Source organism: Corapipo altera, unplaced genomic scaffold (assembly GCF_003945725.1).
Source record: "Corapipo altera isolate COAL_440 unplaced genomic scaffold, ASM394572v1 1b, whole genome shotgun sequence".
Lineage (NCBI taxonomy): Eukaryota > Metazoa > Chordata > Aves > Passeriformes > Pipridae > Corapipo > Corapipo altera.
In genome coordinates this window covers 16,360,957-16,388,854 of record NW_020884881.1, presented here as the reverse complement: position 1 = coordinate 16,388,854, position 27,898 = coordinate 16,360,957, and the positions used below count along the sequence as shown (strand labels likewise).

Genomic DNA, 27,898 nt, shown 5'->3' with positions numbered 1-27,898 from the left:
GTATGCCAAGCCAAAAGGCTCTCAACAAACAATATTTGAACACCCACTCCTGCCCAAATCCCATGGTCATTTAACCATCAGAGAGCTCTTCCCGACTAAGTGCAAATGCTCGACAACTATTCAGATTTATTCTTCCACGGCGGGTAAATATCTGCACAAGCCTGAACAAGAAGCTGCTCCACTCTGTGTTATCTGCTGATCTGGCTGCTCTGTTCTGTGACTGACAGCCCAGAAAACAAGCTGTTGCTGTTTAGAGTTTTCTGGGTCTGCCCAGGGCTGTCTCCTCCACAGCATGTGCATACTCAGCTCTTTTTGACATTTTCAAAGAAACTGGGAAAAAAGACTAGAACGCGGGAAAATTGAAGCACAAGTGGCAGAAACTGCCCCTCAAGTGGTGATTTTTTGAGGCTGGTTGCTCACAGAAGGAAGTTGAGAAATCTCCAACACTTTTCTGGGAAAGCACGGAGTAATTTCCAAACAGGGACTTTCTGAGCCCAGAAAGCTATCAAATAGGGCAAGCATAGGTGACTAACAGTCTTGGAGAGTCTGGGAAAAGCCTGAGTCATTAATGGCTCCCATAAAAGAAAGGGGTAACACCAGTCAGCTCTGTCTTTTCTGTTGGTAAGGTGCAAAGCTTGCTTGCACTGTGATAAAGGCTTTTAAGAATCAGAGAAAAAGACATTCTTAGTGATGTTATTGGGTGGGATTACCATTTCTGCTCAGTACCCAGAAAATATCATAAAGATAGTGCCTCACAGCCTCAAAGTGCCAAATGTATTTCAGGTAATCAGTTCCAGGAGCAAAAACGCATTTCATTCCCTGGTCCCTGCATTCACTAAATCTTCTGGCAAGACTCATCTCAAGACAAATTATTTAGACTCCCAAAAGGATGCCAAATCAAGAAAAAGGAAAAAAATAACGACTCAGGTTGCATTTGAACTACTGGCCATGAGGTCACTTTCTTTTTGGCTCCTTTTAAAATACCAAACCCCTCAATTTTTAAAATATTTCCAGTAGCATCACTAGTGGTTTTGTACTTACTGCATTTCATGCTATTTCTAGTGAAATATCTCACTGTGTTTATTTTAGTACTGTATTTAGAAAGTGTTTGTTTAATCCGGTCACTTGTGCTGCATTTATTTTACATTCGGAAGTGTCCAGCCTCTAGGGCTGATATATAGAGAAGGGTGATTTTGATACAGATTTGTTAATATTTTGGGGAAAGGCTCCAAGCACACTTTCTCTGTGTCCCCTGGACCACTTTATTCCTGCACTATGGTGGAAATTATAATATTTAAAAGACTGAATAACAGTAAGAAAACTGAACTGTAAAAGCCATTTGCATGGGTTCCTGAAAGCTGGTCGGATAGCCAGAAGTAAGGTTGACTGACTGAAAAATGGACCTAGAAATCAGAACTCCTGGTTCTGGTTTTGGTTCCAATATTGCCTGTTTAATCAGTCTTTTCCAAATAAACTAGTCACTATCTCTCAGTACTTTTATCTACACATGGGGGCAAAAGGCCTGCCCAGCCATTTCATAAACATTTTGTGAAAAACAAGTTTTTGCAAACTGACTGCAATAATTTTGAGCAAGATTACATATGCCGTTGTCTCAGGAAACCCATACATTTTCCAGCATGTGTAATAACAATGATCAGTAACAAAACAAAGATATGGGTTCAAGTTGTCATCTCTTCTCAGCACGGTACTTCATTCTGTAGAATGCAAGAGGAAATGCAGAGTCTGAGATTCTCAGATTAGATGGCACTGTTTGAAGTACAGTGCTTAGGATCTTCTCCATTAGGCTGCAAGAATGCAGCCTGGGTTTTGTAACCCTTTAATACATTCTAATTGGTTAAATGTCACTTGGTTACACAGAAAGAAAAGTAAGCCTGAAACTATGTTAGATTACTGTCTGCCCAAACGTTGAAATTGTTGTGAAATTCTGCTTAACAGGAAACTGGTTGTTAGCTTTCCTCCCTTGTTATTCTTTCTTATGCTGCTGGGAGATACTTGGACTTCATTTGAAATGTCTCATCCTGCTTAACTGGAAGAAATCTATCAATGAGGAGCTGGCTGCAATGGTTCTGGATTTTGTTTCACTCAGGGGTTTTCCTTTCCCCACCCCAAACTGAGAGACAAATGATCAGGATATGTTATTTGCAGCTGCTTTGACATACACGCTGTTTAAGGTTGAAAAACTCATTTACAAATATTTACAACCAAAGTTGGTGTGAGTTTCTCTAAGATTTTAGGACTGGACTCTAAATCTGGTAGTATTAAGTTAGGGGAAAAAAAAAAATCTCAGTTATTTTAACAATATGCTATATACCTCCCCAAATTAGCCAGGGCACTGTGCAGGCCTAGAGGCCTACATACCTGTAGGATTTGTGTTCATCTAAGGAACTGAAATTTGTCCTGCCCATGCTCTGCCAACCAAGCGTGACTCAGCTTCCAGCTAGAAACAAGATTAGCTTGAGCTAATAACCTTTAGGTCAGTCTGCAGGGTGCTTGTTTAGGAGTTTCATACAAGTGATTCCTTGCCTTTGAAGTCAAAATGTTTGCAGCTAATATTGAAAAGCACAGATCCAATCTTAAGTGTCTTGTTCAACCCGAGAATCAGTTGAACAGGGATACCTGATTGTCTTAAACTCATTGGTATCTCAGCCTGAATGTAAGCCTACTTAAGTCTTGTCGGCTGAAGCATTTGGGGATTCTCTTAAATAATGTGAAAATCACTCTCCTTCAGTATGGAGGACTAGGAACTTCTTAAGAAGAATGCCTTTTTTATTTTAAACCTCACTCTGCCTAAAACTTTATGAACTAAGAGATGGACGAGGCCTATTAACTAAGAGATAGACAAGGCCACTCCGAGCAAATTCTCAGAAATACCTGTCTTAGTTGATCTAAACAGGTTCAGGAGCTCAAGCGTTTCTGATAAACTTGTTTTTGAAATGAAATACACATTAGAAATGGAAAAGGGCTTAGAAGAATTGCCCACTACAGGTGCTAAACTGATCTGTCAGGGCTACTGTGGCATCTTAGCTCAAAACAGATGAGGGTGACTTGGACTGTGTGTTCTCCAGGCTTACTAAACACTGGGAGTCATTGTGATGCCCAAGGTGGTAAGAATCAGTGATAACAGTCTCATGCATGATGATGCCCTACCAACGGATGTAGAATGTGTTTGCTACGGTACAAGAGCCCCTTTTCAGGAAAGTAAAGAGGAGCACTATGGGCACAGTGATTACTCTGAGGTATGGGATGATTTCCTCAAAAACAGCAGTGGAGCTGCTGTCGTTGTAGATGTATCAGTTCACAGATTGAAAGCTGACTGTTAAGAGGCCCAAATAGCAGACTTGTAACTGCATTCAGGAGACCTGGACCAGCTCCAGATCCTCCAAATTGGCTGCAGTGGGATTTGGAGGTAATTGCACTCTGTCCATCACAGGCAGGTGCCAACCTGCAGCTGAAATTGTGACAGCTTGGCTTTGACTGTCCCAGCATCTGAGGTGATCCACAGTGAGTCACAGGAAGGCTCCCATGGGGAACAGCAATTCTCCCATCACTACAAATGAGCCAGTGTTTATGTACTTTTCTGGATCAGGGCCAGATCACAGGCTATAAATCTGATGATGGCAGTAGACAGGACAGGTGTGGGAATGCTGCAGTCTGTGTTCCAAGTATGCAACCCTTTAGAATTAAATTATTTCTTAAAAGACAAAGCAGGAGTTCAAGAGTTCAACCTTCACACAACATATGCTGCCACGCACAACACTTAAATCTCAGCAGCAAGACATTCAAAACTGCAAAGCTTCTCTGTTTCCAAGAGTAGCCACTTCTGCTTTAAACAGTATTTCAACATCAACTAACTGCAAACACTGAAGCTAACTTCATTCCTAAGAGAAGTCAGAACATTTGCCTTCAACTGCAGTTCCTCTGGCTGACCCCAGGCTTGATTTCCCAGATTTTACACTGCTGATATGATAACCACAAATCTCAGCAGGCAAAATCTTGACCACAATGACCTCATGCTGACTTCAGTAGCACTGGGATCTCACCCAGCACGTAAACCCATGTCAGCGCACATTAGAGAGGAGCTGCTGGACAGACATCGCTGGAGATGCCAAGTCTTCCACACCATTGAGGGTCAGAGTAGCATTCTTCTACCTTCGTCCAAGAAAAGGCTTTAAACTCCACTAGTATGGCAGATTTCCTTGTCATCAAAGCCCATTTTGAAATTCAGATCCCTGGCAGTATCAACAAATTGTTGTTATGACACCCCTTCTCTGCCTGACTTGGATGTAAGGATTTCCCCCTACACTTCAAACCACTGTGATCCACAGGTGGAAAGAACTCAGAGCTGTTTTAATAGGGCTGGTGATAGTGATGACTGATGTGGAGGCAGGACCTTACACCATGGGTTGAGAAATCTTCTGTGCCCTCAGAGAAGATTCCTCATTTCTTTGTGATCTATGATAAACTCAACTGTTCCTTTTATTACAAGGGACAATATACAACTTTTAGCAGATGGGTGCTTTCCACTGGCTGTTTCCACTTCTGGTCTGGAAATGGATACTCAAAGATAAAATACTTTCAGTCCTATTACTCTCTATTCTGTGTCTCACAGCCTGAATGTACACTTTCTGAGTGTGTTTTTATCACGTCCAAGATATTCTGAGAAACATTAAATATTGCTCTTCATAGTAAAACCAGTGGAAGATGTGGTTTATCACAGGTCTGGATGGCAAAACTCTTCTTGGCCCAGCTCTTCTGGACTGAGTTTTTGGCAGTGCATTGAAAACCAGATTGAAAATTCAAAGAGCCACATGCACTCCAGTACCCTCTAAATAAACACTTCTGATAGCTGAGTTATTCAGCAGAACCAAAAAACGAAGCAAGACTGGCCTTGTGTGTTCTGTGGTCAGATGAATGTCAGGATTTTGCATGTTAAGGTTTTGAGAAATATTATGGCAGAACTTAAACTTCCTTTTAGCAAGGGTTATCTTCTGTCAGCTCAGACTCCACAAGAGAAAGGTGATATCTGCAATGCATAGTTCCTTTTCACTGATTTGATTCAATTTTAGCTGGCTAGAATTCCCAGACCACCAGATGGTGGATCCTGCCTGTTATTCATAGCCTCTTATCATTACAGGCTTCTCTCAGTGTATCTCAGTGCTGGCAAAATTAAGACATCTCTTTGGGCTCCTCTGGGAATTCAACCCACTGCCCATTCTGAAACTAACTTTTGAGGATATTGTGGTCCTCCAGCTGAACTCATGTCCAGATCAGCAAAAATAATACATGGAGTATGTGAAATACTTAGCACAGTCAGTTCTCCTGAGCTTCACATAAAGAACTTTCATGTTTCTTACATGAGACATCAAACAATGACCTGACCTTTGGTTGCTACTTATGTGTAAATGACAGATACTGTCAACTTAAATGATAATTCATGGGCATTTCATTAACAGTCTTCTAAAACACCAAGTACAGTCACCTCTTCGAATTTCTTACTGTAAGTCTGAAGATTTGGCTCAAGGGACAGTGGAAGTTCGACAAACCCAATTATCTAAATTGTGATTTTGAGAACTCTGTCCAAATTTGAGCTGAAATATCAATTAGTCATGGAATTTTAATGTTGCTTCTGTCTGGATCTGTGATATAACAGTGATCATAGAGTCATTTCCTTAGCAATTTCCTTCTGAAGACTAGTCTGTTTCCTGAACTTCATGAGCATGTAATGAGATTTGTCAACAACAAAATCACAAACAATGCTGTTTGCAAGGCATGCTCTGGTCCAAGGCTGTGTTTGGTGGAGAAATTATATCAGGAAACCCGCTGTCTATGTCAGCCATGCACACAGAGTTGCATTGCTCACACAGGCAATCACTACACAGCTACAGTTGAGTCTCATGGCTCACACAGTGATTTTACCAGATTCATTCTCAAAGCACACAGTGGTAAAAACTTCTAAGTTCACCTACCTTGAAAAATCTCCCTTTGCCTCCTGTAAAACAAGGAAGAAAAATAAAAAATCTATAATTAAAAATGGGAAAAAAAAAAGAGAAGAAAACGGCTGTTCAAGATTTTCCATTTGCAAAATTCATTTAGCAGCAATTTCCTGTTGTAATTGATTCCTCATGTATTTTTTGGAACCAGTATCTAATGTCAAGTGCCATGATACATGCAGTGAGTTGGGCAGATTAACAAACAAAAGGTTTGCCTAATACAGGACCAGATGATTCCCCATTCTGCTAGTGAATTCCCAAGAAGCTGCAGGAAGTAATGCTAGTAATTAGCCTTTGAGACTGCAACTCCTCTGACTTTTTTTACAAGTATTCTGGCCATTTTTTAGTACCTAGACTTTCAAAAAGCTTGCTGACTGTCAGCTTTCAAGGGGATGCAAGCCACAGGTTTCTCTAACTCCTTGCTGGCTGTTTGGAGGAGTATTTAGCTCCCTTGCTTGTATATCTAGATATTTCTATTTATTACCATCACAGCCTGATGTTAAAGGGCTGGATAATGTTCCACTCCAGTAGTTATATTAGTACCTGAGTCTTACTGCATACCTGGCAAACCCTCAGAATCTGGTGAGTGCCCTCCTCAATAGATTTAACATGCATTTTGTATTTTCCATAGACAATATGCCTTTCACATGATTCATGCCAAAGCACCTCATTTGCCATTAGCTACACAGAAAGCACAGTGCAAGAAGGTAATTTGGAAAATGAGGGAATTTCCACTGCCAAGAGGACTGGGTTTTGCATTCAGGTCTTTTGTCTTTACATCCATCCATCTACCCACAAAACATGTCAGCCCACGTCCAGTGGTGCTTCAGTCCTGAGGCTGGGGTAAAGTTCAGAGCTTTGGTGGTACTTCAATTTGTTCTGGTAATAAAACAATTTGGAATAAGGCTGCAGACTAAATCATTTGAGTTCTGACAGATCTTTACTATCTTCCCATTTCCCTTTGAGTGAACTGAAGGACAGACAACACTTCTCTGGTTCATAGGAAGGACTCTTCAAGCATGCCATGATGATAGTTCAACACATAGCAAAGCCCAAAGGATACGCCCTGCACAGAGATGAGCATACTAAATTCAAAAAACAATTTTGTAGGGTATATTCTTCATACTTCAGTGCTTTGACCTAAATGCTGCAGTGAGAAGTAGAACAAAATGCAGTATGATCCCATTTGTTTTACTTGGATCCTGTCACAAACACGGGCTGTAGTAATTTCTGGTTACAGAGAGCAGAGGTGTGGCTTGTTTTGAGTGTTTTCATTAAGTTACACATCAAACTACTACAGGAATACACGTAACATCCTGTGTTTGTGGCAAGAAACAATCCCAGCAACAAGGGTTATGGCAGGAGCTCTGGATCTGGCTGTACAATTACTAAGCACGTAAGTTATTCATTAGGATGAGTAGACAATAGATTCATAACCCCATTGCTGGTCCTCACAATGGGCCCGTTGTTTGATGTGTATTCCCCCAACAGCAAATATGCAGTTTCTATAATGTGCTGTTAATTGTCCCCCATCCTGACTCCCTCACTCCATTTTTGTTACATAAAATGATTTTAATGAAGGTTCAAATCCCTACGCATTAATTGCTTCTTTAACATGGCAAGTGCTCTAGAAGTGCAGTGCATTGTTATTTATTAGTGCACTCTGATGAGTTGGCTTTTCTGCTCACATAGCTCCTCACAGCTTCATGGCTCATGGGAAAAAATCAGACTGTAAGAGAGGGAAACAAGGATCATCTGACAATTATGTCTGATCTGCTCCCACAGTCAAGCTCCTAAAAAGAGAACTTTCACATAACCCACCTTCGTTACCCTGAGAAGATTCTTTTCTGGGAATTAGATATTTACCAAACACTGCTGGTCATTTGCCCTCTGACCCTTTTCCCTCTTCTTGAAGAGCAGAACTTCAAAAGACAATATTTTGGAAAGTCTTTAAGCCATTCTGCCCACGTTGAAGAATACAGACAGTTGCATATGTAGAAACTTATGGAGCTCATCAGAGGACCAAAGCCCATTGGGAAAACAAATGCAAGGAGGGTCACTGGAGAAGAACCCATTGTATATGGATTTCACCTAGGAATTTGCATTCATCATTTAGATTTTCTCTGGCTGTACATTATACTCCAGAGTCTTGGATATCTGTGTTGGTGCAAATATAATACACATTTCTGTATGCAAAATGTTGAGCAGTAGTATTTGCTCACTGCACGGAGAGGTCTGGTTTGAGAGCCTTCTGTACCCATTTTGGTAGAAACCATGAAAACTGTGTAAAGACATCTTTCTCCTGCAATTGAGGGAACCCCTACACTGTCATACAGCCATTGTGGAACTGGCAAATCAAAAGATTTAATGCAACATAACGAAGCACGAAGTGAGAGAAGGTGGGTGCTTACCTGCAAGATGTACGCAGCCAGTTCAAACACCACCTCACTGTCAACCTCAATGAGTTCCTTGAAAGGTGAAGAAAACAAGAAAGGAAAAGAGAGTTGAGTTTGAGCTGCTGTAAGAAGGACATACATCTCCTCCTACCTACTGCACAGCAAAGCATGTGGTGCCAGTCTTCTCCCCTGGCTTCAAAGCATTCTCTGTGCTCCTAGAAACTAAAAGGAGGGAGAACCTCCCCACTCCACTCAGATGTGGAGAAAGCCAAATATTTGGTGTAATGGCTTGGTAAATGAAGCATAACTGAATGTGGCATGAAGGAGGAGTGAGGAGAAAGCAGGTGGAAGGCTGAGGATCAGGGTAAATTTTATTTTCTTGTGTGATTCAGTGACAGGTAGCCTAGGGAATACATTTTTTTGCCCCCAACTGTCACCCATGCACCCATGCAAAGGGAACACAGCTTTGTCCTTGGCTCACAAAAGCAAAGAAATTAGAGTTTGTCTTCATTGAAGTTGTGTCAAAGTCCCCCCAGAACTCTGATCCTTGCCCAGGGTAAACTTAAAGGAAAAAGAGTCACATTCCCATGCGCATGATGGGAGCTCTGGTTTTGGCCCTTGCATCCCCACAAGCACTGGGGCTGGTTTGAGAATGAGCTGTGACCGCAAATCTTTTGGTAGATCTTCTCTGCTCCATTTTATAGGATCCAGCCTGTGATGAAAGCAATCCTGAAGGGTTTGCTTGGACACCCTGGTCACATGAAGGACACTGATGGTCCCATTAGGTCCTCTCAGGATGCTTCTGTTGTGCCTGAGATGGCAGTCACAGAACCAAGGGGTCCAGGCACTGGTTTGTCTGAATGCTTGGGATGCAGACCCAATACCAAGGATGCTTGGGATGGATAGTATGAGCACTAGTCTTGTGGCCAACTGTGCTCTTCCTGAGTCTTCGGTCCCTGCTTTTGGGAAGCTAATGGACTTTTACTAAGATACTGTTTAGATCTCTATTCTGCAACTAGAACTCCTACATTGTCTCCTATGTACATGGACCAGTAAACTGGATCACTGCTCAGCTCACTCCTGTGGTGATTCTTCTGTTGTATTTATTTAAGCTGCTGTTTTTAATGTTTTACTTCATCTGGCAAGAAATGAGTGATCTAAATATAGATCACTGCTGTGATCCACGCTCCAGCCAAGTCACGGCCACACCTCATTTACAAGCCACAATTGCTGCATTGGCTTGTCTCTGGCAAAATCAAAAATAAAGGGAACAAAACACAGGGTAAGATCCAGGTGTCCTTGGCTTTCACCAGTGCCAGCTTTTTAAAATAAGTGATTTCTTCAACTCTTTCATAACAACTCCTTGGGGAGCGAAGAGCAGCTCTGCTGCGGGCGATAAACACACCTTTCCCCTTTCAGCTGAACTGCCTGACTCACACAGGCACCTGCACCAAGGATGAACCTTGTGCCAAGGGAAGCGGCGGGTGCAAGAGGACTAAACACTATTCCTCCCTCCCCCAGTCCCAGATGGGGTTTCCACCACTGTGTAACCTATTGGGAACAGGTGCACAACCTTGAACAGAGCCGAAGCAACGCCCGGGACGGAGCTTGCTGGCACACGCCAAAACCCACGCCAGAACGTGCTAGTAATTAAACAGCCTGACTGATCAAGGGACAGCGTCTGATGCCAAGCCCTGTCTTATTTGGTAGTACAAACGTGGTTTGGCCTTTCTGGGCAACAGTATCTTGTTGGTCCTGTGCGAGGTTTTGGGTGTGTGGGTTCATGAATGTCTCATTACACAACAGGGCGATTGAGGGGGAGTGGTGGGCACAACCAGAGGAGTACAGCCCTAACACAGAGCCAGCTGGCAACACAGTGACCAGCAGCCCCAAACTAAACAGGCCTCAGTTTTATTCTTTCCCAACTTGAGCATCTCTGTGTATGGGGATGTTTAAGGACGTCTGCCTGGAGAATCAATAGGGGAAGGTCTGAGGTTCTAGCACAGAACTACACTTATTTCATACACAGTACGTTCTTTCTGGGCTGCAGCAGAACCAGAGGTGGAGGTATTCATGGGAAGTCCAACAAGGAAACTTTTGGTGCAACAAGGAAGCTTTCAAGGTTTGGGAGCATGCAACACCACCTGCTAGCTGCAGGAACAAGAAGCTCTGGCTGTACTTAAACACTGAATTCCCCTTTTTACAGCTACAGGAGTCCTGCAGGCGTGCTGGGTGGGTGCTTGCCCTGAGTCTTAGCAGACACTTCGCACCCAACTTTCAAATTCAGCGCCTTTTTTAATAGCACAGCATGGCTTACTGTGGCTGGAAGTCAAATTGGGAAGGATCCTTATGGGAGACTGGGAATTCAGCAGGGCTATTTTTGGGTAGAGATGACAGTCAGCTTGAATGTGCAAAGTAATGGTTTCAGGAGAGGTCAGACTGAAATAGACCAACCTAGGTCTGTAGGCACTTTTTTCTTTATTTCTTTTCCTCTCCTCTTATTATTAAGCTTTCTCCAAAAAAAGAATAACAGCGTAAGCTTTTCCTGGCAAGACTTCAAAAAGGAACTTTCCCCAGGAACCAAAATGTGATGCTCACTGAGCTTGTTGCTGAGGAGGGCTGACTAAGCACATCTAATTGCAGCCTTGCCGGAGAGCAAAGCGCTGCACAGCTCAGCTCAGCAGCCCTGCCTGGTTCCTGAGCACTGGAAAAAAGGCATTTGCTGGCTTCTGCTCTACATTTTAGAAGATGCAAAGTTAGTCCCTACATTTCAGGACATGTAGATGTCAAGCAAGGCTCTGGGTTCGGTGTAAGCTATTTGGCTAAGCAGGTCACAAACGTGCTGAGTTGTGGGATGTGAGTAAAATTGTTCCCTGACTACAGTTGTCTTTTCCTGCTGCTTCCTCCCGGGCAGATGGAGGTGAGTCATCGGGAATGGCCTCTGCCAGCACACAGGGAGGTAGAAGGGATCCTCCCAGGGAATCCCAGCTGCTGAAAAACCTCTCCCAGTCCCAGACGTCCAGCCCACCCGGCTAAGTCTGCACACTGCCAATCTCCACCTCAGCGTGGTCTGGGGCTGGTTAATTCTCTGCACCCAGTCCTTTCATGTGTATGTTTGGCTTGTGGTATCTGGGGGATCAGCTTTGCTGCTCTGCTGAGGGCACTACTCTGAGTGGAGGCTGTGCCAGGATGCCCTTATCTCTGGCGCACAGAGTACCTTGCCAGGGGCTGCTCTGAGCTACAGTGCCAGGGACTGGTGTTTCAGTGGCCGACCAGGGAGGGCTATTCCTTATAGAAAAAAATATTTCTCAGTGCATGGTTTGTTCCTGTAAAAGGTGATCTTCAGTGCATACCCACAGGTACCCTTAGCCCACTCACACATACACCCACAGACTCCTGCTGCCCCACAAACTTCAGGTCACTTGGCTTGTTCAGCCTGGAGAAGACTGAGGGGAGACCTCATGGTGGTCTGCAGCTTCCTCACGAGGGACAGTGGAGGGGCAGTCACAGATCTCTTTACTCTGGTGACCAGAGTCAGGACCTGAGGGAATGGCATGAAGGTGTGTCTGGGGAGGTTTAGTGGGATATTAGGAAGAGGTTCTTCACCCAGACGGTGCTTGGGCACTGGAACAGGCTCCGCAAAGAAGTGGTCATGGCATCAAGCCTGGCAGATTTCGAGATGTGTTTGGACAATGTTCTCAGGCACATGGTGCGATTTTCGGGGTTGGCATGGACAGAGCCAGGAGCTGGACTCGACGATCCTAATGGGCTCCTTCCAAGTCAGGATATTCCATCCTTCCCTCTCACAAGCTCTTCCCCCTCACACACACCCTCCCGCCCCCATCGCCCAGCCCAGAATATGGCGCCCATGCCGCACTGCCGCCCCCTCCGGGCGGGAAACCCTCACGACAGCCACGGACCGCAGGGCGGGTTTTTAACACAAAGCCAGACCTTTCTTTCTAAATACAAGACCGTTTATAATTTTAGCAGTGCAAATTCACTCCTGCCAGCCACAAGAGTTACTTTCAGGGGTGTTTTGCCTTCGAACCTCCCTCTGACAGGGAAGCTGCTGCCAAGTGCTGGGGCGGCTGGAGGCAGAGGAGTGAGGGAGGCTGTGAGGAGGAAGAGGAGGAGGAGGTTGTATCTGAAAGTCCGGGTGTGAATTTCAAGACAGAAAATGCAGACAGAAAATGTGGCCAATGCCACACAGAGCTCCCTGAGTCCTTACCTTGTAGATGCAGGACTTTGCGTTCAAGAAAAACAGCTCGATGGTGGCATTGTCCTTCAGATAGGAGATGCTTTCAATGTAGAACCTGAAAGGGAAAGCAAGAGGGGTTAGGAATGAGAGAAAACTAAGACAAAACATGGAAATGCACTTATTACATTGAAAAAGGTGGTCAACGGAGTCATGATGAGTGTACTAAAAATGAACCTTTTTTGCTTTGCTTTGGGGTGGTGAAGGAAGCTTGTGCATGCTCGAGGATGTGATCAGTCACCACCACTCCATCCACACCAAAGAAACTGGATCATCAAGTGGATGATTTAGTTCCTAAATAACCCTTTGTTTTGTTTTTAGGCTCAAAATAATCCTTTATTCTGTTTATCTGTAAGCTTCCCCTTTGTTCGCTATCACATTTTGGCATTTCTTCTTCACTCCTTCACCTATCGTAACCATTTCTGTGCTATTGACCTGCTTCTTGTAAAAATATTCACTGACAGAAATGCACTTCTGGGTTCCCTTCCTGTCACCTTCAGCTCTGCATAAGGCAAATTTTATAAAGGCTTCTTTACATTATGTAGCTATGGTCACTGAGTGAGCAACTAGCAGTAGTTGCTAACTTTTCACAATTCACCAGTACTATGAGTAGCGATGCTGGGGATGAAAGGGAATCATAATAATCTATTTTTTTTTGAGCTGAGATGACTACTCAGACCTCAGAAGAAAGCCCAAACCCTCCGAGTCAGAAAAACCCACTCTCTTGCGTTGGCTGATCGCCCAAAATATTTACAATTATGTTGAAAGCCCATGATATGTATGCATTTATTCAGTACTCCATGTCCTGCCTGCTTCGAAGGTCTGATCCTTTGGCAGTGAACTCTGTGCATGAGAGTTTTGTCACTAGCTTGAATTGGCTCCAATTCTGCCTTGTGAACTTCTGAGGGGAAAAAAGCTCAGGATACTGTCAATGTGATGACTGATCATTATGTACAGGTATGCTGTGTTCCTGTAGTAACAGAGAAAGCTGGATAGGTTCAGTGAATGATGGAAGTGAATTTTGCATTCACTTAGTGTTTTAAGTAAGGAAAAATAAATAGCTCTGTCTGCCCATGCTGCTTTGCAGTGATCTTTAAGTTGCAGTGCAGTGACAGCGATGTTCCATACATAAATTCCAGTACTATCATGCCTTGTCAGAGGCAATTAGAATGAGGAAGGTGCCAGGGAAATGATGTCTGCATCAGGGACTTTAAAATAACCAAATTCCTTAGGAATCTGGGCTGACATGCGGGGTCCAGTTACAGAGAAATCTCACTCCCTGACCCCGCTGTCTGGGAGAGGAGCTGAGAGACCTGTGGACACTCCTGGGGCTTCACACAAGCACTAGAGGGATTGTCCACATCGAGCTATTTGCAAAAGCAAGGGCCTTAAATACAACCTTCTTAGGGGCAAAGGTCAAGGCTTTGTAGTGCTCCTGAGTGTCTTCTGAAGGGTATTCAAAACACTCTATTTCCTGACAGAACCAGCTCCTTGCTTACTAGAATGAGAGAAACATTTTTTTCATCTCCTGAGGGGCTCCTCTATTATCCCTCCTTCCCCCCCTCCAGAAGAGTTCAAACAAGAAATAAAAATAAAACTTGAATCAAAAAACCAACCAAAACCTACAACTAACCAACCAAAAAAAAGCCCCCCAAACCTCCAACCCCCAAAACTCACAACATCTGAATACAGGGATGATGAAACACAAAGATTAGACTTTTTCTTATTTCTTTCTGGTTTCCGGTGTTTCATCTCCTGTACTTGAAACTACCTCTCTCTCTCCTTTTTTTTTTTTTCCAAATAAAAATATACTTGGCTTTAGAAATGCAAAAAATTTTGCATTAAAAAAGGAACCTTCTTACTAGATCTGCTCTGTGAGTGCAGCTGGCTTTCCATCTGCTGAATTCATGGAGAATAATGCTAATTTTACACATTTTGTGATTCTTGAACAACCTTCCCTGCTTATCACTACTACCAGTGCTCTCTGAGTTATGACGGTAGGATCTTTAATTCCAAGGTCAGAAGAAAACAGGAACATTTATTCCATTTTGAATCTCATTGAAGGTTAGCCAAAACGCTTTTTATTTCAGCAGCTCAAACGAGACCATCCTCACCATCACTAGAGGGCAATATTGCATTTCTTAAGTCTGCAAGGAGCATTCCCAAGGCTTTCCACGTGGACACCTACACAGATCATTTTCTGTACAAAATTGAGCCTCTTGGAGCACAGAGCCTGCACATGATACTTCACCCTCACAAAGAAAACCCAGTTCTCAAGCGGTCTCCAGGGTGGAGAGTGAGCTGGGGAGCTACTGGCTCTCACACATGCACCCAGGCAAATGCAAAACATGTGCACCAGGAAACTGGTGCTACTTAAAAGAAAACAGATTTGCAAAGGGAACTCTTATGGGATTTTCTGTGTGGCAAGCTCAGGAAACCCGAACTGGAGTAGACTCCCCTGAATTCACAGTTGGTGCTGTAACAACAGAAAGGGGAGGGAAAGACTCTTTCTTTCCCCTCACTGATGGAGGATTTCTATCAGATCTCCTCCTCTTACCACCTTTTCCAAATACGGTGATGGAAACCACACTTTACAATGACCAGTGTCAGTGACAAAGGAGGCAGGCAGAAGCATCCAGCTGCTAAGGCAATGAACCAAGCACAAAAATCTGGGTTAAATTCCCAACTCAGACACGGGTTTCCTTCGTGACCTTCTGAAAATCATTTAGCTGCTTGGGCTGTTGTGTGCTGTGTTTAGAAAAGACCGCTCCCTTCTCTGCCCCCTTCTGTCTGTTTTGCCTGTTAAGCTTATGAGCCCTTTCTTGTGCATGTTTCAAGATCATCAGTTTTGAGGGGTACTCTCAGATTTCTGTTGAGGACTCCCCTGAGAGAATCATTCCTCCATGTGGTGTGAAGCTGAGGTATCCAGGATGTAATGGACGGGCTAGATAGAGAAAGAGGCAGTATATTGTGCCCAACACCTCTGCTCCACTATCTACATCTCTTTCGGTACACCCAGCAAACAGCTTTTCCTTAAGCAGCTCCTACAAGAGGTTCCTTGATAGTCAGCAACTGTGGCTGTGAGAAATTAGCTGTGTAGGAAGGGGGGACACCCCACGAGACTTGCTGACTGTAAAAACCAAAGAAATAATTTTGGAGAAAGTTTAAAAGATCAGCCAACGTTAATCTATTTCTGCATTCCCCCTCCCTCCCCTGCCCCAGTAACTTATAATTCATCAAGTACATTTTCTAAGCATTAATTAAATAGACCAGTGAATATTACTCTGGATAATGAACACAAAGTGCCTACATTGGCTGCTCCCTCTCAACAGCAGAGAAATAATAATGAGTGCTGCAGAAGGTGTCTTGGAAGACTTCAGAAGCTGCTGCATCTGAAACATTTAAGGCCTTTTAGCTACGAGGATGTGTCTTGTACTGATCAGATTGCTCTCTGTTAAGCTTTGGTTAACTGACACTGTGCTCTGAGACAGCTTAAACCCCCTCATGCCATGATGAATGGCAATTGCCATTGTAACCAGCCAAGCACAGACTCACAGTGGTGTCTGTGGAAACTCTTGATCCTTGGGTGTTGGGAAACTGGTATTACTGTAACTTCTCCCTTGCATAACACAAGGCCCACCCACCTCTGACTTGTGGTTCAGAGAAATGCCTGTCTGGGTCCTGGGCTCACGGGGAGAATCCCTAACTGCTGCTGCTGGTCTCATAAGTGTATGTGCAGATGGGCAAATTTAGCAGTGTTAGGAAGGTGTTTGAACACTAGTGCTTCATCCTTGCAGTGGGGACTGGAGAGCTTAGGACTGTCAAGCACCTGAGCTGGTGGGGCGCTTGTGTGGACAGTGAGAGCAGAAAGCAGCAGCACTTCCAATTTCCGCACACCGAAAGAAACTCTCGAACAAAAACTATTTAGCATTGGCTCTAACACGCAGCCCTGGACATATCCCACCAGCCTGAACTTGGCCATCTATAACCCAGCAGGGACCAGGCTCTGAGCAGTCGAGTTGCTGACTGGGAAGATAAGACTGTCATAGCATTTGAGAACACAAGCCCCTGTGTTTCCTTCCAAGCAGAACCTGCCAAATGGTAAAAATATTTCTCTGTGATCCTCAGCACAATGATATTTCAAAACATGACCACAGCAAATGGATATTTTGCCTACTTTAGGTATATATCTGTCCTGGGGCAGTGATATCATCCTACTTCTCGTGAAGCTTGACTCCATTGGGAACCAGCTAGTCCAAAAGACTTCTATCCACATCTTTCCCAGCTGGCTGACTCCAATCTGGTTGGGATGCTCTGTCAGCAGAGCTTGGTGGCTCTGTCAGTGGACTGCCCCTTATTTCATTATTACAAAGCAATGGGTAAAGGAGAACGCCCCTTTTCTGCCTCATCCATCCTTGAGTCTGGTTCATTATCCTTCACCATGTCATTCAGAACCTCAGAGGATAATTTGAAAAATATGAGGCCATTTGCTAACCAGGAAAAGAAAAATCACATGCATTGGTATAATGGACTTAAATGCAGATGTCATTATGTCCAGTGTCTCATGCTAAATGAGTATTCTGAGCAGCACAGGCTGGACAGCAGCTTTTATGTTCCAGCCCTGTTTGCTAATAGTCATGGGTGCACTTTTATGTGCTGACACTTAAAGCATACAATGCTCATGCTAAGTAGTTGGCCTGTTAAGTAATCAGTCAGGAATGAAAATCAGCTAAAAAGCTCCATTTACCTCCCCTTTTGCATTCATTTTGGTTTGGATGCCATGTCCTGTCCCCTGCGCCTGTGCCATGCTCAGGCCCCCCCTCGCCCAGCCCATGGGATCAGTATGCAGGGGACAGGACGCAGCAAGAGAGGTCTGTGTCAACTTTGACTTCATTGCAGGGAAGCCACAAAACTGGAGGTGAAAGTGATTCCAGAGATACAGAGAATTGCTGCTAGCAAAATAAAAAGATATGAATATTGTTTAACCTGAGCCTGTTCCCTCTCTCTTTCCCATCAGCTGTACTATACTACGAAGCCGTCTGCACCTTTATCCACTGCCAATCCTTTTTTCTTAGTGTTTCTGAGATGTTGGCCCATTGAACTCCTAGAAAACCATGTGTTTTGGGGATATTTGCTCATTCCTATGCCTCATCTTCTTTATGTAAAAAATAGTTAGGGATCTACTTTGGAATATATAGATACCAACTCTGTTTGTCTCTTCCAGGCTGTATGTCCTGGGAGTCTGCAAATTACAGGGTGGTCCAGTATCAACACAGAGAAGGGAAGGAATCAAGGTGGTAAATGCAAGTACGTTTCTTCCTGATGCTTGGTTACAGCATCAAGCAAAGGCACTGACCTCAGTACAGTGAGTCCACTGCCCCCTCCCCATGTGGGGAACCAGAGCTGCTGTAAAAGCAGTAACCCAGCTCAAAATACTCTGCAAATCGTCCCACCCCTGCAGTGTCCCATGGAGCTTGGCTTGGCTTGCAAGAGAAGTGCATTTTTGTATGAAAAGATGTGTTAATTTTTGTATAAAAACTGCTGCAGCTCCTCTGGCTTGGAGTGATGTGGATATCTGTCCCAAGCAGGAGGTGAGAGCAGTGACTGGATCACAGTAGCACGCTGCCTTCCTTCCCTGCTCTCCCTCAGTCACCAGGGGCATTGCCCCTCAATCTCCTGAGCATCAGCACAGCCCTTTTCTGCTCTTTAGTCCTTGCCAAGAGTCACATCTTGTCTATTAGAGGTGACTTTCTGGATGCACTGTCTGGCATAACACCATCTCTCAGTATCTAGAGACCATCTTTCATCGGAGGATTTTGGATCATTTTATGAATAGAAATCCCTCCAGCCATTCCATGTGTTGTCACCAGCACACAAAAGTATGATTTGCTGTGATTTGCTTTGGTATAAGCTTTACTTACTCACTGACTCTACACCTTGTCCAATGCCCTGGCAATGGGGGGACCCCTCACAGCAGACTTTTCTGTTGCTCTCCTGATGACAGAACATCACACCTGCTGGTGTGAGGTACAAACACAGAAATTGCATTGGAAATGGAAACAATATCTGCCTGACTTTGACCCAGTCAGAGTAGATGTGTGTAGGCACTGACACAGCTACTGCTGCTTGATCCAAATTAGATACAAATCCTACACTGACAGCATCCATCATTTCTGCATGGTACCTATCATGCTGTCTAAATGCTTCCCAAAATTAGACAAGACAATGCTGCCAGCATCAACATGTTTAAAATGTGGCTCAAAACAACAGAACGCTGGCTTTTCCTTCCACCTGGGGTAGCTGAATGGAAAGGAAAAACAACTTATCCCCTTCTCTCAACACAGCTCACTTATACAAATATATTCCTAGTTAAGCAGAAAACAGAAATGATGTTATGGGACTCAAGAGCCAGACTGCTATTAAGATGTGTGTGTAATGGATGGCTTAGCTCAGAGCTGTGTGCTAAGTAGCAGAGCCCCATTAGTTCCCTTCCTCAAGCAAAGGTCGGTTTTCACACAAGTAAATCTTCCGACTGGACAGAAGTTTCTCATATCTCTAAAGAGACTCTGAGGAGCAAAGCCTCCCCGCAGGCAATTTATTACACCTTCCCCCGGGTGAACAGAGCAGGGGGCCACCCTGGGAAGGCTGCAATAAATTGTCTGCGGGGAGCCTTGTCTTCCAGCACAAACAAGGTCTGTGCGGCTGTATTTATACACTGTGGCAGGCGGGGAGGAGGGGGTGTGCGGGGCTGCCGGCTTTTGGGATCTTCCTGCTTAGCGTACACACAGCTGGTACACACCAACCAGCAAAACACATGCTGTGCAGAGAGATCTGGGTTATGACACGGACTTTATAGACAGGGCAGCTCACAGAAACCCCTGAAAGCAGCTTGGTTGGACTGGGTTGATTATGCGGGTTTAATATTCTGTGTTTTGCTGTTATTTCTACAGCACTGCAGCACAGTGCATGGACATGTAGAGCTTTAATGTGAGCAGGACATGGCTTTTTGTCTCCTCTTATATGTAGCATAAATTCACTGGTGCAGGGAATTTCTGGCTCAGTACTGGCACTGACAGCAGGTGAGGGAGACAGCACAGCTGGAAGGAGCTCTGGAAAGAGACAGCCATGAGAATGAAGATGGAGCACCCCAAGGTGCTGAAAAATCTCAAGGCAGTTTCCTGAACTCTCCTGGGATGATCAAACTCCAGGGCAAATTGAGGTCCAGCACTACTCTCCTTGCAGGTCCTTGTGCAGAGGGATCTGGAGCTGACCAGGGAAGAGCAGAGGAGCAGAGTAATTTGTGTATATGTGATTTTCCCCTGCCAACTTCTCCTGGGTGCTAACAGGTGTAATAAAGCCTTGAGTGACAGCAAATTCTGCCACTTATCTCCTTCTCTCCCGACTGTAAATTTGATGTATTTGATAATCTCCTTGTATGTCTCCCCCCAGTTCCTGTAAAACCATCTCACACCATGTGGCAGAAAGAGGGCTGTCTGCTCCTTCTCCCTCCTTGGATGGGAGAGACAGGAGCTCACAATTCCTCATTCCCTTCCTGAAGAAAAGGACTAGAGCACCACATACCCCTCTTTGGTGGGGAAAACTGTGGATGGAGAAACACAGCCCATCACATGCGAGACAAATAAATTGCTCTGGTTAATCTAGTGTGGTTCTATTCAGCTCCTCCTGCCACAGCAGGCTGCTGTCATCACCACCCTCTAATCTGATTTCTTGGAGAGAAGCAAAGCTGAGTAGATGTGAATGGCACCACAGCCATGGTGTGCTGGGATTGCCAGGTGAGTTAGTCGGGGAAGTTGAGAGCGGGATGCTATGAATCTGCACCCCACACCTGTGTCTGCCTGTGTTAGAGGCAGCAATGCATTTCTAAGGTCTGTCTAGCCCTATGAATAACCACTGTCTCTCTTCCTTCCAGGGTCAACTGTTTCCAAATGGTCTTCTGCTTCTTTTATTTTTAGCATTAGTCCTTTTCTAATGGAACACAAGTTTAAAGACTGGCTACAAAGGAGGGCTGAAAGACTAAAATAGCATAAGGCCTCATTAAGAGGTGAAATCTGGTCCAATTCCATTTAGGTAGTCAGGCAGAACCTTGTAGATGGGAAATGCTTCCTCAACCCTGACTGTGCCAACCTGTTTGAAATAATAATTTTAAATTTATAGACGGCCCTTGTACACAGAGGGATTAATCAGGTGAAAAGAGGTAGCTATGATGTAAACGCCTACATCTGAGCAGGGGTCTGAGGTCAGAGAAGAGACACAGGTATTTTAGCTTGCAACTTGTTGAATTCTGAAGAAGTCATCTCAGATAAGCTGGATGAGTTGTTCCTGAAAAGTGCCTATTTCTTTCCTGTGGTTGCACAGGGAGGCTGCACTAATTAGCCCTGACACAGAGCTGTCTGCCAGGTAAACATCCCAGATTTGGTGTGGCGAGTCTCATCTCAGACATCAGTCCCACCTGCCTCGGACCTGGACCACTGCTGTTGCACATAGACCTCCTTTCTGTCAGGTTAAAGGGAGCAATGACACCCACGAGCTTTACACTCTATGTTTCAGTGCTGGTCTCTTATTTAGGGCCACTTTGTTCTCCAGTAACTGTGGTAACCTGGCAAAATCTCTGGCCTCAATATTGAGAGTCCTGAGCCCCCACAGCTCCCATGCTGACTTCAGCCTAGCCAGCATGTATGAACACATGCCAGATGTTGCTGAACACAGGCATTCCTTTGTGGGAATACTGCTGGGCCATAGATACAAACTCTGCCCCACAGTGTATTTGAGTATTGAGGATTTATTTCTCATTTTGTTCCATGCCGTTCTGAAAGAAAAACCTTTCCATGTGAGAGATATTCTGATTTAGTGTGACGACTTCTGCAGTGAGTTGTCCCTGTTTAGCTGGTGGAGCTACCCTGAGAACAAATATATTCATTCCTGGGAAAAGATCCACCAGCGGAGTGAATTTTATTTGCGAAGTTTGTTCATATAAATTAACAGCATGACAAACACCCAGAAGATAATGAGATCAGACCCATGCTGGTGGTTCCCTTGCTAAGGATCGCTAATCTCACAAGGCCATCGTTTGAGGATGAGAACTCACTGCAAAGCCTGGCTGACTTTATTTTCCATGAACAAACAGCATGTCTATGCTTTGGTCCTCTCTCACCTCAAAGTTTTACACAAAGTTTAACTTTGCCTTCCTACTGTATGTGTGAGTCTGAGCAAAATGCTTCCTTCCCTGCTGAAAGTATAACAACCTTCATCTGAAGCCCTGCTAGCTCTGTTTACCTCTGAACTCTTTGACGTGGGTCTCCATACTTAGGTTCGTGCCCTTTACCACACAGCTCCCTGTTCTCTTCTGGTCTCAAAACACCTCTGTAAAATCAACTAACCAAGCAATCCCTCTTTCCTTTATCCCCATCCTGCACTTCTCCTGGACTTCAGTGATGACTCTCATCTGACTTGGCTTACCTGCATCATAAACCCTCCAAGGCAGGGAATGAATTTCACCAACAACTGAGTGACCAGGGCTACAGGAAGCCATCCAGGGAAGCTAATTCCATGATGAGAACTAATATCACTCCCATCCAGTTGCCAGACACCCCACCTCCCCTGCATGACACATGGTACTCCCTCTTGCTTTCATGTCTGGCTTTAGAGCTATGTAAACAGATATTACCAGAATCTTATAAAATAATATTGCACAATAGCCATGGGACAGTTTAAGCTGCCCAAGAGTTTTGATTGTTTCCTGTGTTGCTTTCAGTGGAAAGCTTCTAGAGAAGCACTGGATGACAGCCTGAAGACAGGGAGGCTTCAGTAACTGTGTAAATGTACAAGGGCAGAAGAAATTTCTTACAAAGTAATGCTAAAAACATCCTTCTAAAATCCTCCTTCTTTGACACGGTGCTGTGAAATTTTTGGTCTTTGATTACGGAAGAGAGTAAAGACACTGGAGATCAGTGTTCAACAATGTCAAACCCCAAGGAAATGTGTGTCAAAAGACAAAGCTTCAGCAGTGCTGCAGAGATTTAAAAAAGGGAGGAGAATTTCACACTGCAAAGCTTGTGAAACTTCCTATTTTCAGCACGTTTCTTCCAAGAAACCTTTTCTTAAGAAGGCAGGCTTCCCTTTAAATGTACTTTTAGAGCAAGCTAAAATCTGTGGCATCTTTTGTGGGCATGCTGCCCATCAACATTGCTGCAGGAGTTTTGAGGGTAAAAACAATCTGATGTTCACATAAAAAAGGTGAAAATGTAGTTTATCCTCTTCACAAACTACCATTCACTGTTCTTGCCTGAGGCTTCATCTCTTCAGTAGCTATACAGTGTGATTGAATTGTACATTTACTTCAACTAGAGGGAAAAACCCACACCATTACTAAATCCCAATGCAGTAAACAGATTTCTGTGTCATGAGCATCTGGCACATCCAGTTACTTGTATTACTATCTCCCCAATTAGGATGCCCAGCACCAATCTAAGCTTTGTCAGCTGCAATGCTTGGGAGGGGTAATGCAAGAAGGTATCTGCAAACACAGGCAAGCCTTTACCAGTGATATAGTAGGTATTATGGGCACTCAGTCCCTTAAAAATTAACACATCTGTGATTAAGTATGGCACAGCACTAATTATCTCTGCTTTCCAGCTGAGGGCAGCAGGGGAGAGGGAGCATTCTGTTTATGGTATGTTTATGGATGTCTTTTCAAACTGCCACTCATCCCCCAGATTATGAAAATAAAACCCCATCTATGGGTGGGTCTCTTCACAACCTTTCTGTCAGCCCTTGCTTTAGTTCCCAAGCCAGAACTGAAACCACTGGGTGACAGATATGTGGGGCCTTTCCAACTTCAGCCATCTGGCTGGAGTTGGTTTCTTCAATTGCCTTCTGCTCAGATCAGATCTGGGGATGAATATGGGAACTTTTTACGTGCTGAGAAACTTTTTCAACTTCTGCCAGCATCTGACATCCACAGGGGAAATAAGCAGTAGAAAAGCCATGGTAAGTTAATGCCCATTCCTAAATCTTGAAGCATCTGGCCTTCCACTCCAATCCAAATCATAACTCAGTGTGACAATCCACTCATTACTGCCCCCAATAAAAGTCCACAATCAGTCTGGTTTTCACACATGCACTTTTCAGACACTGAATGTGTGTGTGGGTTTTTTCCCTATAGACTGCAATTCCAGAACAGGAGGGGTCACTCGTTCACTAGCAGTTATATGGATCCATACCCTAGGATGCTTCTTGGCTACGATCCTGCTAGAATGACTGGTCTCCACTGTGCTGCCAACTTTCATAAAACAATACAGATGGCAATATTTATGCTTGTTGAGTGGTCTTTGAAATGAATACGAGAGCGGCTCAGTAGCACCGGCTTTCACACATTTAACAGTTCCACTCCTAAAACCTGCACTTAGCTCTTGCTCAGCCAAAGCTTTCCCTGCTTTCCATGGGATCCCTGTCCTAGCACAGACTCCTCAATTTGGCCCCTAGACAAGATGTTTGATAACAGAGTTGATGTGTTCATAACGAGCATCAACAGCTTTGTTAATTCTAAGCACAGGTGGATCTGGATCTTACACACTGAAGCTGTTCAGCTCTGATCTACGCTTACGGTTTGAAGCACTCAAAATGTACACTAAACTCTTCTCTTGAGAGACAGCAGGCAAATTCTGGACTCGTGGGGCCACCCACCACTAAATATGGGGACATAACAGAACAAAGGGTCTCTTCTTTTGAGAACTCTCCCTTGTAATGGAAGTCAAATGAATGACAATCACCATGCAAGTTAAAAAAAGGCTTCACTCAGGGGAAGAAACTCAAAAGTAGGTCTTCATTTTTTGTGGGCACTATGGAATGAATGAGAGTGATGTCAGATGTAATATAACAGTGAAGTGGAAAGCCTAACAGAAAAAGACACGGTAATGCTGCACTAGCTAGTTCTAGACATGAGCTACCCATTAAAAGTAAGTCAAAACCCTCAACTTAATTTTGTGCATATGCCATCCCAGCCTCCGGCCTCTCTCTGGGCGTTTCAAAGCTGCAAGAGCAAATTTGTCTTCTCAGAAAATATCTCCCTTGGAGGCAAAGACACTGTGTGCACAAGAGCACTGGCAGCTTCCAGCAGCTTCCAAGCACTAACAGCTCCTTGTAAAAATCCCAGATGAAGTTTGAGGCTCCCAAACTACAACAATCTTCATTAAAACCTTTCTAGTCTGATCCAGCTGTGTAGAAGCCAACTGGCTGCCATAAAATGCTATAATTTGCTATTTGTGAGTTCAGAAGGTGAATATGACAGAACTGTACCAGGATTGATTTGGTCCCTGACAGAACAGACACCCTGGGCACAATCCAGAGGAAATGTGGCTCGTTGGTGAGGAAGCGAGTGTTTTCCCTCCAGGTTGCTGGCTCAAATGGGTTATCCTGGCAGAAGGAGGGCTTTGTTCTTCAGCCCTACCCAGCTTGGACTTTCCAGTTCAAAGCCCACAAGTAAAAGCGTAAAGACATAACATCTGATCTTGTCCTCATGCAACATTTCTCCGTGGGCAGCTCTGGGTGTTAGTGTGGCTACTACTTGTTTACGCTTGAGTGAGAAGAGTTTTCTAACTCAAAGAGCTCAAAAGAAACCTATGCAGAAGTGTTTTTTTGTCCACAGGTGTTTCTACAGTGTGAGAAACCGACAACCTCATTTCCTGGTCTGCAGGGAACAGGTTGTCCATAGCTGTATCCCATGGGAAGGGCTCACCAACACACACTTACCTGACACAAAAGTACAAAACAACCGGTCCTGACTTTTTGGGGAAGTCATGTTCCAGCACCCGTCGGTCCAGCTGAAGCCAGTTCAAGTGTCCCCTGGCAAGAGAAGAGACAGTTTTGAGCCTGGCACCAAAGAAGTTTCTTGCTCCTCGTGGCAGTGAGGTCTGAGGTGTTACAAAATATGAGCTGAAACACCTGCTATTTGCCCTTGACTATTGCATGATATTTGAAAAACACACAGTAAATGTTTGAGAAGTGGAGGCGATATCATCCTGGCAGCGCTTCAGTCTGGGAATCAAACTGCTAAAGTTCAATCTGTCAGGGAGCACTGAGCAGGCAGGACAGCCCAAAATGTTATAAGCTTCACCTTTTTACTACAAGCCCCTGGAGCAGTTGTATCATTAAAAGTCTGTCAAGATTTTCATTAGAAATCCTTATGGTTAAGAGTTTCCACAACGCCTGCAGTATTTCACTCAAGGCTAAACCTGACTCTACAGACTGAGACAGTTTATTTACCACCCACATGCCTGTAATAGCCTCTCTAGGTTTGCCCAGCCCTCGTTTTTCCTTCTTTAGAGACCTCTTGAAAAACAGCTGCTCTGTGAAGCGTTCCAGCTCCAATTACCACATGCTGCTTTTCTTTTGCCTAGATGGTACCTGTCGTCATTATTTTCTCCTGTAATTTATCCATTCGTGCCTTGCTGCTGGAAGCTTTCCTGGGCAGGAACTCTGTTCTTTGTCACGTTCCCCGCGTTGTAGAGCGCTTTGTGTGTGTGTGTGTGTGTGAGAGGGACTTTATAAATACCATTATTTGTATTACAGGGGCATCTCACTCCCCCGCTGAGATAAAGGCCCTGTTAAATTAGGCACTGTGGAAATACCTAGGGTGAAATTCAGGCCCCACTGAATCTGGCCAGAAATTTGTCATTGCCTCCAGTGATGCTAGGGCTGCATCCTGTGAGTTTTTTGCTATTGATTTCAGCCAGACCAGATTTCACCCAGAGGGAGAGGCAGCCCTTGCCTTCAGTGCAGTGCTGTCTAGACAAGCAAGGAGCGAGAGAATTGAAGTGATTTGGGGGAGAATCTTGCAGCAAATAAAGCAGGAAATGGAACTCAGATGTTCTGAGCTTTATTCCAGTGCCTATTCACCAGCTCATGCTAATCCTCAAGAATAATTCTTCATTCCACTGTAAATGAAAAAAAAAAAAGCCAAAAAAAGGAGCTTGGTTTAAAAAAAGTCCAATAAATTAACTTCTAGAATTGCAACAAGCCTTAGCAATGTACCCTGTCAGCAAACCCACTCAGCTTTCACAGGGGTCTGCCTGTTCTTCCTTGAAGGAAGCATGAGCTTCTGAGAAGCAACCGAGAAGCCCATTTGGAAAGCAGGCAGTGACATCTCTGTAGCAATTTAACTGGATTTGCAGCTCCATCTCTCCATCTTTCCTAGAAAAATAAATAAAGGAGAAAGCAGCAGTTTCAGGAGGCTTTGAATCACCTGGGTTCAGTTGGAATTTCCGTACTGCTGCCCTGGTTTACATGGGTGCAGAAGTGGATGGGCAGCTCAGGGACCTTCCCCCCCAGGCACCTCCAGGCTGCCCTGGAGACCCTCTGGGACCCTGTGTGGGCTCACCTCAGCCAGCACACTGCTTTCCACTAAGGAATTCAAAATTACTTTGAGCTCCACTCATCACTGCCGTGGGTTCAGGATCAGACATCTACAAAAGAGTTCTCAAATTTTGCCATATAGAAGTCAGGTGTTCAGTTTAATCAGCCTTTGTATCTGCTTTGCAAAAGTACTGAGTCTTAATGTGGTACAAGTGATACATGTGGAATCAGGTATTTTCAAACTCATCCTCCACATCTTTTGGTGTACAAAAGATCGAAACCTATTTTATCCCCTGCTGTAGACACCTGTGTGTTTCTTCCCAAGATATTTTAATTTTTAGGCAGTTTTTTTTCTCTAGATGAAGCTTTTACATAAGTTTTTTCTTTATTTAATTTTTTTCCTCTAGGTAAAGGGAAGCCTGAACTGTGTTTTAAGGGCGTAGATTTGGTAGCAACCTGCCTACTGTGAAGGGGTGATATCGTTCAGATTTTCAAGCCCAACTGGTCACTTCATATGTCTCTATTGCAGCTCATGGACTGAGAGAAGACTGCCCAGGCTGTGACAGCACTGGCATCAGGGTGAGGATGGTCATGCTAACTGGGCTGGGTGTAGGGAGTAACTGGCCTGGCTCTAAGCAGGCTCCATAGCTGGGCACACAGCACAGTGGGGTTTCCTTCCATCATTTCTGCTGCTGGTATGTAGCTGCCCAATGCTACTGTAGGAACCCTGCATCATTCCCTGTTGTTCAGTACAGATGGGTACTTTAACAAGATTTGGTTTTTAGAAGACTGATGTTCCAGGCTGACAGAAATTAAGCCCCATTGAAAGATTTTCAGCCTGGGTACCCAAATATTAGAGGTGTCTA

The 27,898-nt window shown here is 44.3% G+C and overlaps 1 protein-coding gene across 7 annotated transcripts in view; it reads right to left on the bottom strand.

Moving 5' to 3' along the window:
• FRMD4A (FERM domain containing 4A) overlaps positions 1-27,898 on the bottom strand; it is a 364,661-nt gene that overhangs the window by 65,722 nt on the left and 271,041 nt on the right. For all 7 annotated transcript variants that reach the window (XM_027639749.1, XM_027639748.1, XM_027639750.1 and 4 more), the window contains 4 exons: positions 25,431-25,523; positions 12,636-12,720; positions 8,423-8,479; positions 5,988-6,010 (listed from right to left, as the gene is read on the bottom strand). In XM_027639749.1, the coding sequence (XP_027495550.1) occupies positions 5,988-6,010; positions 8,423-8,479; positions 12,636-12,720; positions 25,431-25,523 (258 nt within the window). The remainder of the gene's footprint in view (positions 1-5,987; positions 6,011-8,422; positions 8,480-12,635; positions 12,721-25,430; positions 25,524-27,898) is intronic.